This window comes from Microcebus murinus, chromosome 9 (genome assembly GCF_040939455.1).
Source record: "Microcebus murinus isolate Inina chromosome 9, M.murinus_Inina_mat1.0, whole genome shotgun sequence".
Classification (NCBI taxonomy): Eukaryota; Metazoa; Chordata; class Mammalia; order Primates; family Cheirogaleidae; genus Microcebus; species Microcebus murinus.
Genome location: NC_134112.1, coordinates 12,380,408 through 12,397,213, shown reverse-complemented (window position 1 = coordinate 12,397,213; position 16,806 = coordinate 12,380,408). Strand labels below are relative to the sequence as shown.

The window sequence follows — 16,806 nt, the reverse complement described above, 5'->3', positions numbered from 1 at the left end:
ACAAGCTCCGGCCCACGGAGGACGCTCACCTCGTTGGAATGCGTCCGGTTCTGGTGCTTGGCACGGTCGGAGGCGTTGGAGAAGGCCTTGTTGCAGCCTTCGTGCTCGCAGACGTACGGCTTCTCTCCAGTGTGAGATCTCAAGTGTGTTTTCAAGTTTTCTAGTCTCGAGTAGGCCTTTGTGCAACCTTCAAACTGAGGACAACAGGTAAACCTGGATTACTCCACACAATAGCGACCGCGGCTTATGCCTAATGCGCCCTCGAAGTTGATGAAAAACTGACGTCTCAAGGGTCAGCAGCTTTTCAAAACCAAGGAACAAAAAAAGTCCACTAAACTCTGCACTTATCGGGATTCAGATGTGGCTTGGTGCAGTGCGAGAGAAAGCGTTTTCAGTGCCAGTGAAAGTCCTAAAGTTTTTTTTGTTTTGATTTTTAATAGACTGCTCAATGTGGACAATGGGTTTCATTATCTGCTCATTGATCTCCTCGAATTCCCACTGATTTCAGATTCAGCACAAAGTTCATTAATATGGCTTTGTGTCCATACAAAGACTTGGAATTTGATCACGTTTGTAAAGGCCTTTAAGATGTAAAGTTCCAGGGCTGAGCAGCGCCCAGGGCGCCTGGTGGGCACCTCAGTGGAAGAATGCTTAGCCACTCCACGGCCTACACCGTGCCACGGGACTGACTACGACAGCAAGGAGACACTTTAAAGCCACATATACGGATAAGTGGTTTCAAAAGTCAACGTCAACTCTGTAAGTTGGAGGCTGGCCCCTCCCTTTGCCTTCCGAGTCCCCTGAGCTCTTGGGCTGAGCGGGTGACAAGGCCCTGAGCCCATTCTCAGCGCTGGCGCTCCGTGCATCCTGCAGAGCTGAGCGGTCCAACATGGCCAGGCAACGCTCCAGCCCTCTTCTCCAACCTCCCGGCCACACCTCCCCGCTGCAGTCGTCACCACGTGCAGCTGCTCTTAAGAGTATAAGGAGGGACCCACTCGGGAGAGAGGACAGCCCAAGTCCACCACCCGCTGCCTCCTTCTGTACTCACAGTGCATTTGTGAGGCTTCTCGCCCGTGTGCCTCCTCATATGCACCACCAGCATGTACTGGGCTTTGAAGGGCTTCTGCTCTCTTGAGCAATCCAGCCACCGGCACACGAACTCCTTCTTCTCTCCATGAATGTGGTCGTTATTTATATGCTGGGGTTTGGGAAAAGAGAGGGAAAAATCAAATAAAAATGTCTTCCTAAATTCTGAAGGCAACAGAAGGAAGTGAAAAAAAAGTCCCAATCTTAAGTCCTAAAGATGACACGAATAGCTTTACCGTATTGCAGACTCTTTCTATTTGAGTCCCTATTATTTCTCAAGTAGACTCACTCTTGCTAACTGTGTACGCGTGCTTCCTAACCAGCAGGAGTGACACTGCTGGGAGAGGGGCTGGCATTGGAGAAAAATACTGCAGTGCATCGGGCATCTGAAAGGTTGGGTTCTGGGTTGGTGACCAGCTAGGTGTGGAATGGGGCGAGCCGCTCCTGACCCCCGCTGGGCCTCCACCATTTCTGCTGTGCCGAGGGCCAAGGCTAAGCGGTTGCGAGGATGCTCTCCAGCTCTCTCTCACACGTGCTCGGTCTTGGGTTAGAGCCTCAGCTCAGACATCAGACAGGGAACACGCGCACACAGACACGCACACACGTGCACAATCCCCCGACAAGGAACAGGAAAACCAAGAGCGCTTTCAAACTACACTTCAGCTCAGGTTTAGTTGGATTTCTTCCTGAATAAGGATCACAGAGAAATGAATTAGCTACTGAAGAAGACGGCTATGTGATCGTCAACAAAGGATTTTGTTTCTTAGGTCCTTAGTTTCCTTCATGTAGAAAATAAAGTACTGGCCGGGCGAAGTGGCCTGTAATCCTAGCACTCTGGGAGGCCGAGGCAGGCAGATTGCTCGAAGTCAGGAGTTCGAAACCAGCCTGAGCAAGAGCGAGACCCCATCTCTACTATAAAAAAATAAAAAGAAATTAATTGGCCAACGAATATATATATAAAAAAAAATTAGCTGGGCATGGTGGCGCATGCCTGTAGTCCCAGCTAATCTGGAGGCTGAGGCAGGAGGATTGCTTGAGCCCAGGAGTTTGAGGCTGTTGTGAGCTAGGCTGATGCCACGGCACTCACTCTAGCCTGGGCAACAAAGCGAGACTCTGTCTCAAAAAAAAAAACAAAAGAAAGTACTAGACTCACTAGTTTCTAAGGGCCTTTCCAGCTCTGAAATTCTATTCATCAGGTTTTTAAATTAAAAATGAAGTTCCTTGAATTCCTCACCAATTCCAAGTTTTAGAATCATTTTTTAAAAATCTAGTTTCTTGAATACATTGAATACCATACAATTGAGAGACAAAAGAAACCTACAGCAGCACCAGAGGAAGAGGTTCTTAATTTGGGGTCGACTGAAGAAAAATTTCAGTCACTTAAGTACATTATGTAAATAATGTCCAGCTATAGGCTACTGAGGACGTTTGTATCCCAGGTTGATGCTGTTGGCTTTGGGGAACACTTTCTTAAATATGCCTAGAAATATATCACTAAAAAATTCACTCGGCACGAGAAAGCTCGCTTTGGTTTCATATACTGCATGGTAGTGACACAACCTTTAATTACTTTATTGCAAAGGCTCCGATTGGTACAAGAGTCGTCCCTGGGGCCTGGGGGTAAAATTCTATCCTCAGACTGGGCCTTTCCCAGTTACTCCACTAGGTGGCCTATGGCTTTAGGAAACAAAAGTTTTATTAAAAATAAAAAAAAATATATATATATATATCTGTTTTCGTGCTATTTCTGGAGTTCAAAACTGGATGAGGACAGAGAAAAAAATAAATTATTATTCTCTATCCTCTCCTTGAGCAGCTTCCAGTAAAGCGGATGAACAGAAGAGGGTCAGTGGCACACCGTGGCACACAGAGAGACAACCAGGGTACTGTCAGAAGCTCTGAAAGGGACAAGGAAACCAACACAGTCACTCGTGTCCACAGTGGTAGAGCAACCCTGTGGCAAACAGACGTGGCTTCCTATCGAAAGCCAAATGTCCTCTGTATGAGCACTTCTTAAAAGTCACGATGATGCACACAAGTGTGTGAAGAGAACAGATGTGCTGGGTGAAAAACAACCTGCAATCTTTCAATTTCTGCTTCAAATACACTTTTGTAGCCCCTGTACATTACCCAGGGTTTTCCAAATGTGTGCCGAAGCCCAGCCTTTGAAACTAAGCCCACATAAAACGGAGGGGTTCTATGAATTCTCCTTTCCAGAGAGAAAAATAAGTGATCACACAGAAACCACACTATAAAAAATCGCTCCTGGTTCAGTTTTCCAAGTTACTGGAAATAAAGCTTGGGTCCTTGGATTAATAAACATGGAAGAAGGGAGGGGGGAGGGAGGGAAGGCAGGCAGGCAAGCAGAAAGTGAGGGAGAGAGAAAGAAAGGGAGGAATAAAGGGAGAGAGGAGGAAGTAATAATTAAAACTGGGAAACTGAACTACAACTTGTGCCGAGCTGACTAATTAAGGTTGGATCCATGTCTCCGCATATTCTCAGCGACTGACAGTGTCCTGGTACCTGGCAAATATTTGCTGAACTGATTTGACTCATGTGGCAAACTAAACTGTCACTGGGCAGAAGAAACTATACCTTATGCATTTGTTTTATCTTAATTCAACTTCATTTCACCCGGTACCTAAACAATAATAATTTAAAGTATTTCATTAATTTTGAAATACTATACTCCCAAGAATGCAAAGGGATTTAAAAGATATCCACATGCATAATGAGTGTGAGGCGCATCACCTGGGGGATGGACACGCTTGAAGCTCTGGCTCGAGGGTGAGGGGCAAGGGCAATATACCTAACCTAAACATCTGTACCCTCATAATATGCTGAAATAAAAAAAAATGTAAATATGAAAAAAAAAAAAAGATATCCACATGGAATCCCTCTTTGCTGGGTGGAATGACAAGAATACACTGGGCAGCAGCACTTCTCTTCTCTCTGATGCTCTCACAAGGCCGTGCTGGGTGCCGCTCATACCAGGCCCTGCACTGGGGAACACGACAGACACGATTCCTGCCCTGAGGAAATGACAGTCTACTGGAGGAAAACAGATAATGGCTTAAATACTATACAATTATAGCTGTGATAAGTGTTGTGAAGGGAAATAGCAGGGTTTTATAAACACATAATACAGGGGGTCCTAAATCAACGTGCAGCGTCAGGGCCGAGGGTCAGCTTCCCCAGTGAAGCAGCAATTACAGCAGGACCTGAAGGAGGAGTGGAGACACACCGAGTGTGCAGGGAAGGGACGCCGCTGCAGACAGATGGCACAGAAGCACCTGCAAAAAGGAAGGAGCTTGGTGCCTTTGAGGAACGGGATGAGGACTGTGCGTGGCAGGAGAGAACTGGCCAGGTAGACACAGCAGGCCCAGGGCCCTGCCACTGCTGGGCATGGTGAGAAGGCATGAGCCTTCTGTGGGTCAACTGTACACCAGTGACGAGCCTGGGCTGGCTGCCAGGGCTCACCCAAAACGCAGCGTATGCTGGGTCAGGTCTCCAGCAGTGAGGATGTGGGGGATACGCCTGGGTAGAACCCCACGAGAAAGCCAGCCCTTGCATGTCTGCCCTGGAGGAGGAGGAGGAGGCCACCTGGGCTAACTGGTACCACTCAGGGGAGCTGGATGGCCAAGCGGGGGAGGTGCCAACAGTGGCCAGTGAAGTAAGAGACTCTGACTCTCCCTCTTCCCTTCCTGTCTTGCCCAACACACTGGAGGAACCAGACCCTGGGAAGACAGGGGAGAGGCCGACAGGAGGCAAGCCTGCGCCCCGGCTCCTGCAGGTGAGGTGGCAGAGGAAGAGCCAGCAGCCTGGCAGCTCCTCGGGCAACACACCTTGCTGGCGACGTGGAGGGGAGGCTCCAAACTGGACAGAGATTGGAGGTTTAAACTGCACACAAAGTGACTGTGAAGTTGTAGAATCTGCCTACGGTGGTGCTGAGGGTTCTGCCACCGAGCAGGGATGGGAGAACTGGCAACGAGCTAAGGAGGGCAGTAACTGGGAAAGTCACCGTTGTTTCATATCTATACCTGGCCCAACCTCATCGACCTTCGCCTCTGGGACAGTTAGTGGAAATCTGAACACTGGGAGTCCTGTGCCAGCCAGCAAGCACGGACACCCTGGTGTTGTCCCCACATGGGGCGGGGATGAGGAGGAACTTGTGCCGGACAGTTAAAGCAACTTCACTTTCAGAAGGTGATTCCTGGCATCTTGCGAATACAACCTTAGACCTGAGTCCCAGCTAATATGCTTTTGTAATTTTCTGAAACTGCTCGAGTTCAAACTTGCATGAGACCACAGTTATTTTTCTCTCAATGAAATTCTACGACCTAGGAGGGTGGGGACCATGTTTGTTGATCTTGCTCTGCTTTACAACCCAAATGCTGCACAGAGGGGGGAATCAATTGTTATAAGGAAATAGGGAGGCATCTTTCTGCCTGTTTAGATAGTTCAAATGTGTTTTAAGCTTAAAATACTTCCTAGCACTAGATTTCAAATGAAAATTAGAATTCTAAGAAATCGGGGGGGGGGGGGTTTGGGGTTGGGTATATACAACCACACGAGTAAGATGTGCAACGTTTGGGGGATGGACACACTTGAAACTCTTACTCGAGGGGGGAAGGGGGCATGGGCAATATATGTAACCTTAACACTTGTACCCCCATAATATGCTAAAAAAAAATTTTAAAAAACCCTATTTAAGCCACTCAAAAAAAAAATTCTAAGAATTCTAAGAAATCACGACTTTACATGTCCTTGGTGTTCTAAATATTTACTTTCCTTTCAAAAGCTGCACTGGCCACCACAGTGAGTGTCCGCAGAGGGCTCATCTTGGGGCAGACCCCACCTCACAGTGGGCAGAGCACCGGACAAAATGCATCCCAGGCCCATTTCTGATGAGCTGGGCTACTGTGGAAAGGCTGATTCCCCTCTCTGACCTTTAATTTTCTCCTCTGCAAAATTAGGGTGATGAACTAGATCAGGTGCTGGCAAACATTTTTGTTTTCTGTAAAAAGCTAGATAGTAAATATTTTAGGCTTTGAAGGCCTGTAAGTGGCCACAGACAAGATGTAAATGAACAGGACACCTGTTCATGGAAAACATTCATGTGTCATGAAATAGTCTTTGAAAATTTTGTTTTCTAATTTTTTTAAAACCAAAACCAGGCTTAGCTCCTAGGCTGTACAAAAACAAGCAGCAGCCAGATTTGGCCTGTGGGCCACAGAACTAGATGGTGTCTTGTGCTAACCAACATCTGTCAGCTCAAGCCTGAGAAGGTAAAATTAGAAGAAGGTGTGGTTTTGTGCCAGAGAAAAGACAAGTAGGAAGGACTAAAATTTAGTAGGAAGGACTAAAATTCAAGACACTGGGCTAAAAACGGGAGCCCAGAGAATGGGGGCAGTCAGGCCAGACACCTCACCGTCAGCATTGCTTTCCTCGGACTGGGTTGAAAACAGGCATGTTCTTTCTCTCACCAAAATCCAAGGTAGATAAGAAAAGTAATACATAGTGAACTCTTAACATTCAACAGACGGATTGGTCCCGTGGGAAGGCAGCCTGAAACTCAATGGGCATGCATTTATTTGTGGTTTCATTGAAAATTTGACTTCCTAGCAGTGAAAACGTTAATCAAATATATAAATAATTTAATTGGAGGGAAAATAACGCATGATTAAATTCCAAACTAATCCAACACATAGACATGCAATTTGCCAGAGGCCTGAGAGTCAGAAAGAGATAGATGGTGTAAATTACGGCGTCAGATGCCAGCTCTCTCGGCATGGCCACTCTGCACTCTCCCTGTCGGGGTACACAAGGACCGGGACGCTGAGACCAGGCAATTTTCCCAGAAAGGCTGAGTCCAGCTACCAGCTTCCTGGTGAGTCCATGTCTTCAGTTTTCCAGTCGGGGCTGTAAGCATTGCCCCAGGGTGCTGGTGGCTGACCTGGCCCACAGCAAACCAACAAAGTGATATCTCTCACTTGTGATCACATCTGCAGCAAAATGAGCCAAGATCCGGTATTCTTGTCTCTTCCACTCCTTGGGGGCCCTCGGAACCCACAGAAAGGTGGGAGAAACCACCAACTGGCTTTCCAATCAAGGCGTGGAAGGTGGGAGCTTCTTTCTATTAAGGATTCTCTTTGGGAAGCCCAGCCCTGAATGTCCACCAAGGAGGCTTGGCGAACTGCAGGAAAAAAACACGGAAAGTGAAGCTTTTCTTTCACTAGTGGCAAAATGGATGCCCACAATGGACTTCACTGAGCTAATCAGGGTCCTTTCTTTCTCGCTTTGTTATTTCGCTATTAGCTCGGAGCAGGCAGTTTTCCCTCAGTCTGTTCCTGACCCTCCAGATGAATCAGACGCACACGGTCCACGGACACAGAGTGCTCTCAGCTCTCCAAATAAAGCCGCCATTCAAGCCATGCGTCCATGGAGCCGGGAACCCCACTGCTGCTGTCTTTCCGCCCCCTCCCTAAGCCACGCTCTGCACCGACCCCCACCCAGAAAGCAAGTTCTCTGCATCAGTAAGTACCCTTCATTCTAAGTGACTTCTTCAGAGGAGATGCTGCCACGTGGCTCAGATGTGTGCAGGAGGAAGATCTGCACACACACCCCCCTTCAAAGTCTGCCCGAGGTAATTCACTAATCAATAGACAGGAACTTTGCTGCCTCAAAGTCCGTCCACTCTAAATCAGCCAGCTTCTTAACACCAAAAAGGCAAATTCCTTCCACTGTTGTAATGGAAGTATTACTTTTAAGCATATCTAAAAACAGTGAAGTTAGGAAATAAAAAAAAAAAGCAAAACAAAAATAAAAAGCTCGCCCCTACTGCAATTTCCACAAATGTCCTCTGTGCATATACATTACGCACAGTCTTTCTGTCAGGATGTGATGTTTCTCAAATAGCACACAACTGTTTTGCCAATTTAAAAGGTTTCTATAAAGTCCTTTGCCAAGTTATCACAGCACAAGGTACGTGTAAAAGCAAAATATATGGTCTTAGTTATTATATATTATATAATATATATAATTATACATATAATTATGTGATTTATATTATATATAATATAATTATATATGATTTCTCTCTCACATACACTGATGTGTGTACACACACACACACACACACACACACACACACAGTTATTATGGCCTTAATAGAAAATAAGGGCTTGGAAGTAGATGTTTCATGTGTGAATATCCCAGGAAAATGGAACTGCATCATGTGCTTGCAGTTCGCTGGGTCCACTGGTGAGTGCCTGGCTGAAGGCTGGGGGTGTCTGTTGGACCCTCGGTTGTATCTACTTCGTGCCTTTGTTACATTTCTGCATCTTGACCCACTAACATCCTACCACTTGATGCCATGACTGTGTTTTGAAAAGTAAGAAGACAAAACTGAAACATTTCCACCTTAGAATGTCAAACTAGAAATGTTGGTACTTTCTAAATCTTTTCACATTGCTGCCAGGTTAGCTCATAAATAAGGCTTGAGTTAATTAATACATTTAACAAGATGCGATAATTTGAAACTTCCATGAATTTGCTGAGGGAAACCTTCTATCGTGGCATAAGATGTGCTATAAGGAAACAAACAAAAGCTCAAATTTCAATTTGCTTTGTGACTTTTATATTATAAAGCCTATTACTATTTCTTTGCATAGTAGTCCAGAGATATTTCTGAAAAGGAGAAAAAGGGAAAATGATTTAGAATCTATTAAAATTTAATTTAGATTAAAACTGATTTGCAAGAAAGATTGAAATGATTTGCCTAAAAAGAAAACTCTCCACAAGAATCCCTCAAAACTTTCCATCTGAAATAAGGCCTTGTTCTGTGTATTATTTGATAAACATAACATTTTTGAAAAGTTTACAACTGTCATGACATGGATTATATTAGGGATGCCTTGTAATTGGATTCCTAAAGGCTTCACTAGGCAGAAATTGAAAAAAAAGCACGACTCATAGACTATCAGGATTGAAATAGGCCTTATATCTCAACATGCACTTTAATTTTAGATAAATAAAATAATTTAAATTGTTTTGGTGGCACCCATCAATATTCCCAACAGATTATTTAAAAACCTGTAACAGCTTTTCTGTGGGAGGGATCTTCCCAAGACTTCATAAAAATGACTGTTTCAATTCAAGCTGGTTAATAAAACATACAGGCATCTTTTAGTTTTCTGACATAACTATAAAATTATATGGGAAAACGTCCAAAGGACTTAAGACTTTGGCTACAAAACAGTAATTTCTTTATAAAAATAAAGAAATCTCCTATTTCTGATTTGTGAACATTCATAATTAGGGTTAAATAAAAAAAATATACTTCTTGGTTAAAAATGAATAAATAAAGGCAGTCCCTCTGACGATTATATGAACCCTGTTTCTAGGTACACGTATGTAGCAAAATTATTTAACAGATGTTGGTGAGGATGGGAGAAAAGGGAACACTTGCACACTGTTGGTGAGAATGTAAATCAATGCAACCTCTATGGAAAACAGGATGGAGATTTCTCAAAGAACTAAAACTACAACTACCATTGACCCAGCAATCCCACTACTGGGTTTCTACCCAAAGGAAAAGAAATCAACATATTAAAAAGCTCCCAGCACTCATGTTCATCACAGCACAATTCGCAATAGCAAAGATAAGGAATCAACCTAAGTGTCCATCAATGGATGAATGGATAAAGAAATAGTGGTACATATACACAATGGAATACTACTCGGCCCTAAAGAATGATAATCATGCCTTTTGTAGCTATACGGATGGAACTGGAAGCCATCATCTTAAGTGAAATAACTCAGAAACAGAAATTCAAATACTTATAAGTGGAAGCTAACTAATGTGTACACACGGACAGAGAGTGTGGAATGACGGAAACTTGAGACTCAGAGGGTGGGAGACGAGAAATTACTTAAGGGATACAATGTACCCTATTTGGGTGATGGTTACAATATAAGCCCAGACTTCACACTTGTGCCATAAAACTATACTGATATGCCCTAAATCTGTAAAAATAAAACATTAAACGAATTATTTTCTCTTATGTATAAGAAAGGCAAAATTCTTTAACAAGATAAATGTTTTATCTGAACAAAAGAGCTTTACAATGTTGGATTTAGAAAACATAAATGACCTAGCTTAAAAATATGACCCTTGGCCGGGCGCTGTGGCTCACGCCTGTAATCCTAGCTCTTGGGAGGCTGAGGCGGGCGGATTGCTCAAGGTCAGGAGTTCAAATCCAGCCCGAGCGAGACCCCGTCTCTACTATAAATAGAAAGGAATTAATTGGCCAACTAATATATATAGAAAAAATTAGCCGGGCATGGTGGCGCATGCCTGTAGTCCCAGCTACCCGGGAGGCTGAGGCAGAAGGATCACTCGAGCCCAGGAGATTGAGGTTGCTGTGAGCTAGGCTGACGCCACGGCACTCACTCTAGCCCGGGCAACAAAGTGAGACTCTGTCTCAAAAAAAAAAAAAAAAAAAAAAAAAAATATGACCCTTACCCCACCAACTTCCCAGACATCACCAAGGAAAGCTGGACATATGTTTCATGGCAGTGGAATGCCATCCGCACATTTAAATACACAAGTGTATTATAAACAGGAATGAAGTGCAGATGCATGTTATAATACGGATGAACCTTGATAACCTGCTAAATGAAGGAAATCAGTCAAAAAAGGACAAATATTATATTATTCTGCTTATATGAATGTACAGAATGGGTAAATCCATACAGAAAAAATTAGATTACTGGTTGCTTACAACTGGGGGTGGCTGGAGAAACTGGGAATGACAGCTAAAGGGGTATGGGGTTTCTTTATGGGGTGATGAAAATGTTATAAAACTAACTGTGTGATGACTGCATGACTGTGAATATATCAAAACATACTGAATGATACACTTTAAATGGGTGAATTATGTGGTTTGAATTATATCTCAATAAAGATGTTACCCCACTCCCTCCACCCAAAAAACCCTACAGAAGCATACTTGGTGATGGAGTCTGGTTAGTGTTATTTATATTTAGGTAAAAAGAAAATACTCTTATTCTTGAAAGTGTGTTAAGGGCCCTGCTATGGTCTAAATGTGCCCCCCTACTCCAATCTGTATGCTGAAACTTAATTGCCAGTGTGAGTATTACAAGGTGGGGCCTTAAGGAATGATTAAGACAATATGGTGGAGCCCTGATGAATGAGATCGGTGACCTTACAAAAGGGCTAGGAAGCCCATTTGCCTCTCTGCCAACAAGAGGACACAGCAGGAAGCTCCATCTATGAAGCAGAGAGCCAAGCCCTCCCCAGACATTCAATCTGCTGGTGCCTTGATCCTGGACTTACCAGCTTCCAGAACTGTGAGAAATAAATTTCTATTATTTATAAATTACCCATCCCAAGGTATTTTGTTATTGCTGCAAGAATGGACTAAGACAGGGCTCTAATTCCTTGCAGAAACCAAGTGTTCTTTCTCTTATGGTTTTGTTGCCTGAATTCTAAGAAATTTCATTAAAATGAAAAATGTAGCTCTTCTCTTTTAAGAACCATCACTTACATTTTAACGTGGTGACTTCTGATAAAGAACTTCTCAAGAGTTTCTTTTCTGGAGGGGCCAGTATTTAAATGAAACCCTTGTGATTTTATAGAGAGATGTAAAGTGACTTATTCTTCAAACTCTCCAACTATTCTAAGACTCTGTTTGCACCGTTTCTGCAAGTTCCTTGGCGCATTGAATTTTTTTTATCGTGCCCTTTTAAGTATCGACTTTCTTTCCGCCAAAATTGATGACAAAACCAGAAAACTCTTCTCAGGCAAATTGACAAAGGGGCTTAATTACAAACTAGAAAAAGCAAAGTATTAAGCAAGTAAGGATTTAGTATAGTGGTGATTCTAGAAGTAAGTAGAAAACGAATACTAAACCCAGATAGGCAAGATCATTTTAATTGTGTAATCATGGAACGAAGTAACTTGGAAAGCCAATCTCCACAAGGCACTTTCTATTTTGTCTCTTCACGATAAACAAATCCGACAAACACAGTAAGTATTGAGCTTTCTGATTTGAGCTCTGGCCCAAAGGAGGTGCGGCTACCTACCCCTCTCCTGTTCCTCACCGGCTCCTGCACGGGGGAGCATGGCGGGGCCAGGGGGCCAGGGAAGCGGCTGTGAAATGCAACCTCTCCCAAGGACCAAATGAATTCGTCACTCGTGTGTATGGATCATTCCCAGGAAGCCAGCGTATCTGGAAAGCGTTACCCTCCATAGCAACTGCATATATTTTCAAGTTCAAAATTTCAGAAGCCAGACTGTGTCCCAGAGCATTAAAATCCTCCTACCTTGTGGGCCTGGATTTCTGCCAGGAACAGAAAGGAGGGTTAATGGATAGATTCTCTTTATATTAACAGCAGTTACACTCTTCAATCTGTTGTCAAAATAATGCTTACTTTATTGCAAAACTCTTTGAAAGGTAGATTGGATAGGCATAACAATATTTATAAGGGCATACCCTGAACTTTTAATTTTAGGGTGCTCAACGCTTACACACACACACACAAAACCACACCATGACCAGCCCTAAGGACTGGGCAGACTCATTTTGTACAGTCTGATTACAAAGATTGATATACACTTTTCTTGTTTGAAATGTAAGAAACTAAGAGTGCCATTACCTAACATACAAAATTGTAGCCTTGACTTCCTAATTTTTATGATCTTAGCAATCCACAGGAAGCCTGAGTCACATAGGTATTATTGTTTTTATAAACGATTTGAACATATAGTGGGATTATGAGAAAATTGGGAACTTAAGAATAAAATAAATGTAAGTAGAAAATGAGATTTCATTTCTAATGGGGAGTCTCTGTCTTCACCTCCCTATGGAAGCAGCTGTACTCCTTCCACATCACTGAAGTCTGATTCCGAACAGTGTGATAGTCTGCCCTTGAACTTGCACACTGCTTTATAAATTTCGATCTCATAAATTTGGGGACTAAAGTATTTGTTAAAATAATAACATACCCCAGTGAAATATATTTGGATTTCAAGTAGATTTGGATAGCATATTTTTAATATTTGGAGAAAAATCAAGAATTTGTTTTAGTGGACTCCTTTGAAGATAGGAGGGAGAGAAGTTATTCTGGTACCAGCCACAGTCCAAACCACTTCCATGGCCATGAACCTACCTGAAGGTCCGGAGAGAAACTTCCTTCAGCAGTTGAAAAGAGATTAAGGCGCGCACGCGTGTGCGTGTGTCTATAGGGAGGTGGCGACTGCTGATCCCAGCAGCACAGGCAAGTCGCAAGAACTACTGAAAGAAGGACGGACTCAGGCAAGTAGGCAAAATTATCCATTTGGAAATCTGCCCACAGTCTCTGCTGAGCTGACTCATTCATTCATTATTCACTCAAAGCTTATTTATGATATGACAGTTAATGTGCTAAACACTGGAGGGGCAAGATGGAATAAGACATGTCCACTGGATCTCATCCAAGACCGGCTGTAGGAATGCAGAAAGGAACACAGTCTAAAAATTTGCCTTCAATTCATGGACGCCTTTGCTTTGCGATTATTAACAACAGTTAGCTACACAGAAGAATGCAGGACTCGCCTCCTTCCTTGGTGTTCCCCACATGACAGAAAACCAGCAGGCCCCTCACCCAGGCCTGCTCCAGGTTTGTCCTACCAAGATGGCAAGGAAGCCCTTGGACGTCTCTGCTTCAGCAAGCTTTTCAACACATAGAAGGATTAACGCTACCATTTTTCAATCAACGCTTAACTTACTCAACAAGCCACCCTGGCGTGCAGTGCCCCTCCTATGGCCAGTGTATCTAAGTACATAAAACCAACATTTCCTATACAAGTATCTGCTAGTTATTCCATATCTGGATTGTAATTTTCTTTATTGTGTTAGATGGCACAGAGTTTATGGGAAGAGCACAGGCCCAGACGTTAGGCTGTAGGGACGAAGTCATTTGTAGACTGTGGGCAAAACAAGTAAAAGTAAGACACAGACTCTGCCTGAGAAGATGACAGGGTGCATGGGAGACAAGAAGTTAACACAAAATGGAATAGGTACTAAAAGAAAGTGAAGAAGGGCAGGCTTCACAAGCAGGGTGTGAATGAGCTGAATCTCAAAGGAAGAGAAGAGGCCTGGCAGAGAGGAGTGCCGGTAACGGAGAGAAACGGAGGAGCAGGGCTGAGGCTGGAGAGATGCCGTGAGGGGTGTCGAATGCCCCAAGGCACCCAGATCCCAGGCAACCAAGAAAAGGCTGTAAGCAAGGCAATGAGCAGATTTGTGTTTATAGAAGATGAGTCTAGTAGTGCCACAGAGGAACTGAATGATGAGCCCATTTAGGGAGCCGCTATCATTACCCAAGAGAGAGCTGCGGCCTTGAACTAAGGCAGTAGCTACAAGGATGGAGAGAAGGGACTAGATTTGAGAGACATGTTGGAATAATTTGTGGATGATGACTTAGAGAGAAGAGTAATAGGTGATAACTGAAGTTTCCAGCTTGAAAGATCTTCAGACACCACCACCACTGGAGGGCAAAGAGATTTGGGGGAGATGACATTTCTGTTTGGGACATGACATAGTTAAGGCGCCTCCAGGACGTCTCTGCAGAGAGGCCCCGTAGAGAAGATGAGCCTGGACACAGGATTTGAGAGTCTAAGAAAGGCTATAACTGACGGAGGCGTGTGGCCCCTTCCCTACCCCACGTTATCTGGTAACCTCAAAAGCACTTACAAATTGTTAAAGATTTCACAAAGCCCAACTGGAGAACCTCTGACCTGTGGAGACTGTACAAAGGATGAACAGGGACAGGAACTTGAAACAGTGGGGAGACCAGTATTTCAAGGAGACAGGGAAACACAAAAGGAAGTAAAGGAGAGAACAAAGGAGACAGGAAGTGATGGGAGTGGGGCACACCAAGGCATGTGGTGTGTCTAGAGGACCCCTGGGCAGAACGTCAGCAGAGGAGGTTAAGGCCATGAAGACTTAAGTTCTTTGCCAGTGGTAGCTTCCTAGTTCCAGTAAGTTTTGGGGGACCAGCTAGGAAAGAGAGAAAATGTCTAACAATATGGTTGAGGGTATGAGCTTCAAAAGGAAAACTGCCTCATTTGGGATTTCCATGTTGGAAGGGACTAAGGAATTGTAGACAGAAACCAGTAGCACTTGATTTTTTAAGCTGTTTGGAACTTTGTCTCTCCCCGGCTGTCTGCAAAGTTCAGTTCTGCAGAACAGCCTTGAGGTGAGGAGGGCTGCAGGAGTGCAGGAGACGGGCAGTCACCAGCCGCGAGCTGACCAAGTGACCAGCGAGAAAAAACGTGAGAGGGAACTGGAGGGCCACACAGGCCAGGGCATGCGCCTGACTGAAGCGTGGGACATAGAGAAACTGCAGGGCCAGGGCTTTGAAGAAAAATGCTGTCCTGAGGCTGGCCAACGTGGAGATCCACAGCTGGAGATGCTGGGTCACGTCTAGGATAGGATCGCTGAGCTCAAGTTACCTGACTTCCTGCACGTCCTTCTTCAAAAGTCACCTCCTTGATGAAACCCATCACTTACCCCACTTATAGTCCACCTCCCTGTCCCCGAACTCTCCACACCCCTACCCTGCTGCTCTCCCTTCATTATTCCGGTGGCGCTGGCCACTTCTAACGTGCTGTAAGTTACTGACCGGGATTGTTGATTACCTATTGTCTGCTGCCCAATTAGAAGGTGAATTTCACACCGGCAGAGATGTTTATCAGTTTTGTTCACTGACGTGTCTATCCAAAGTGCCTGGACCAATGCCCAGCACATCGTAGGAACTCAATAAATACTTGTGGGAGGAATGTGTTACTGGAAATACCAACTTTAGAGCCAATGTGGTCCCAGGCCTCAATATCCTCCTAATCTGCTGCCAGCCTTCGTTTGTGCTTGGAGAATCAGAAGCCACAGCAAACAGAAGCGATTCCTGCGACCCCTCCATGCCCAATGATCTGATAAACCTCAGCATCACAGATGCCTTCGGGTCCACCAGGTTTTGAGTCAGCGATGACGTAGTCCAGGGTTACCTTGCTCCCTGTTCATTATGCATAAAAAATAATTCTATCTAAAGTTTATTTTTGCCCACCTTGACAGTCAATGTTCATATAACTTTGGGGTAAGGGCTCTGGCATTTAAATACTAACCCTAACTCTCAATGCTAGGTCGCACTGGCTGTAGAAGGCAAATAATCTGATGTTTTACAAGAGGTTTCTCTTGAAATAATTCAATAAGGCATCAGATGAGGGAGGAGGGAAAACAGACCAAGTTGCCCTTGCGATTAAGCTACACTCCGTCTCACTGGAACCTGGCCCCTGGCTATTGTTTTTGTGTACAGTTTATACAGAGATTTCTTCTAAATGCAATGCTGTTAGGTAACAGAGACTGAAAGGCATATTTCCTCTTTAATCTGCTTGTCAAAATCTCATTAATATAATGGAAATTTTGCCCCTACCATGACTAAAATGTTTGAAGAGACAGAAACAAGGAAGTAAGGTTGGTCCTACACAGTTTCCATTGGTGAAATAAATATAAAGTGCACCTCACCTGGAAATACAAGTTTAAACTTGGCAATTTAAAATAAATAAATTCGGGTGTGTGTGTACAAAATGGCCTGTTGTCCTTCCAAAAGAGAACTTGGAAAACAGCCCACCTTGTGCTAAGCATCATTATTTGCATGGTG

At 44.1% G+C, this 16,806-nt stretch overlaps 1 protein-coding gene across 2 annotated transcripts in view; it reads right to left on the bottom strand.

Moving 5' to 3' along the window:
• The window catches only part of GLI3 (GLI family zinc finger 3), a 268,725-nt gene that overhangs the window by 16,173 nt on the left and 235,746 nt on the right, over window positions 1–16,806 (bottom strand). For both annotated transcript variants that reach the window (XM_012740961.3, XM_012740966.2), the window contains exons 11-12: window positions 1,049–1,198; window positions 30–194 (exon numbers count right to left, since the gene is read on the bottom strand). In XM_012740961.3, the coding sequence (XP_012596415.2) occupies window positions 30–194; window positions 1,049–1,198 (315 nt within the window). The remainder of the gene's footprint in view (window positions 1–29; window positions 195–1,048; window positions 1,199–16,806) is intronic.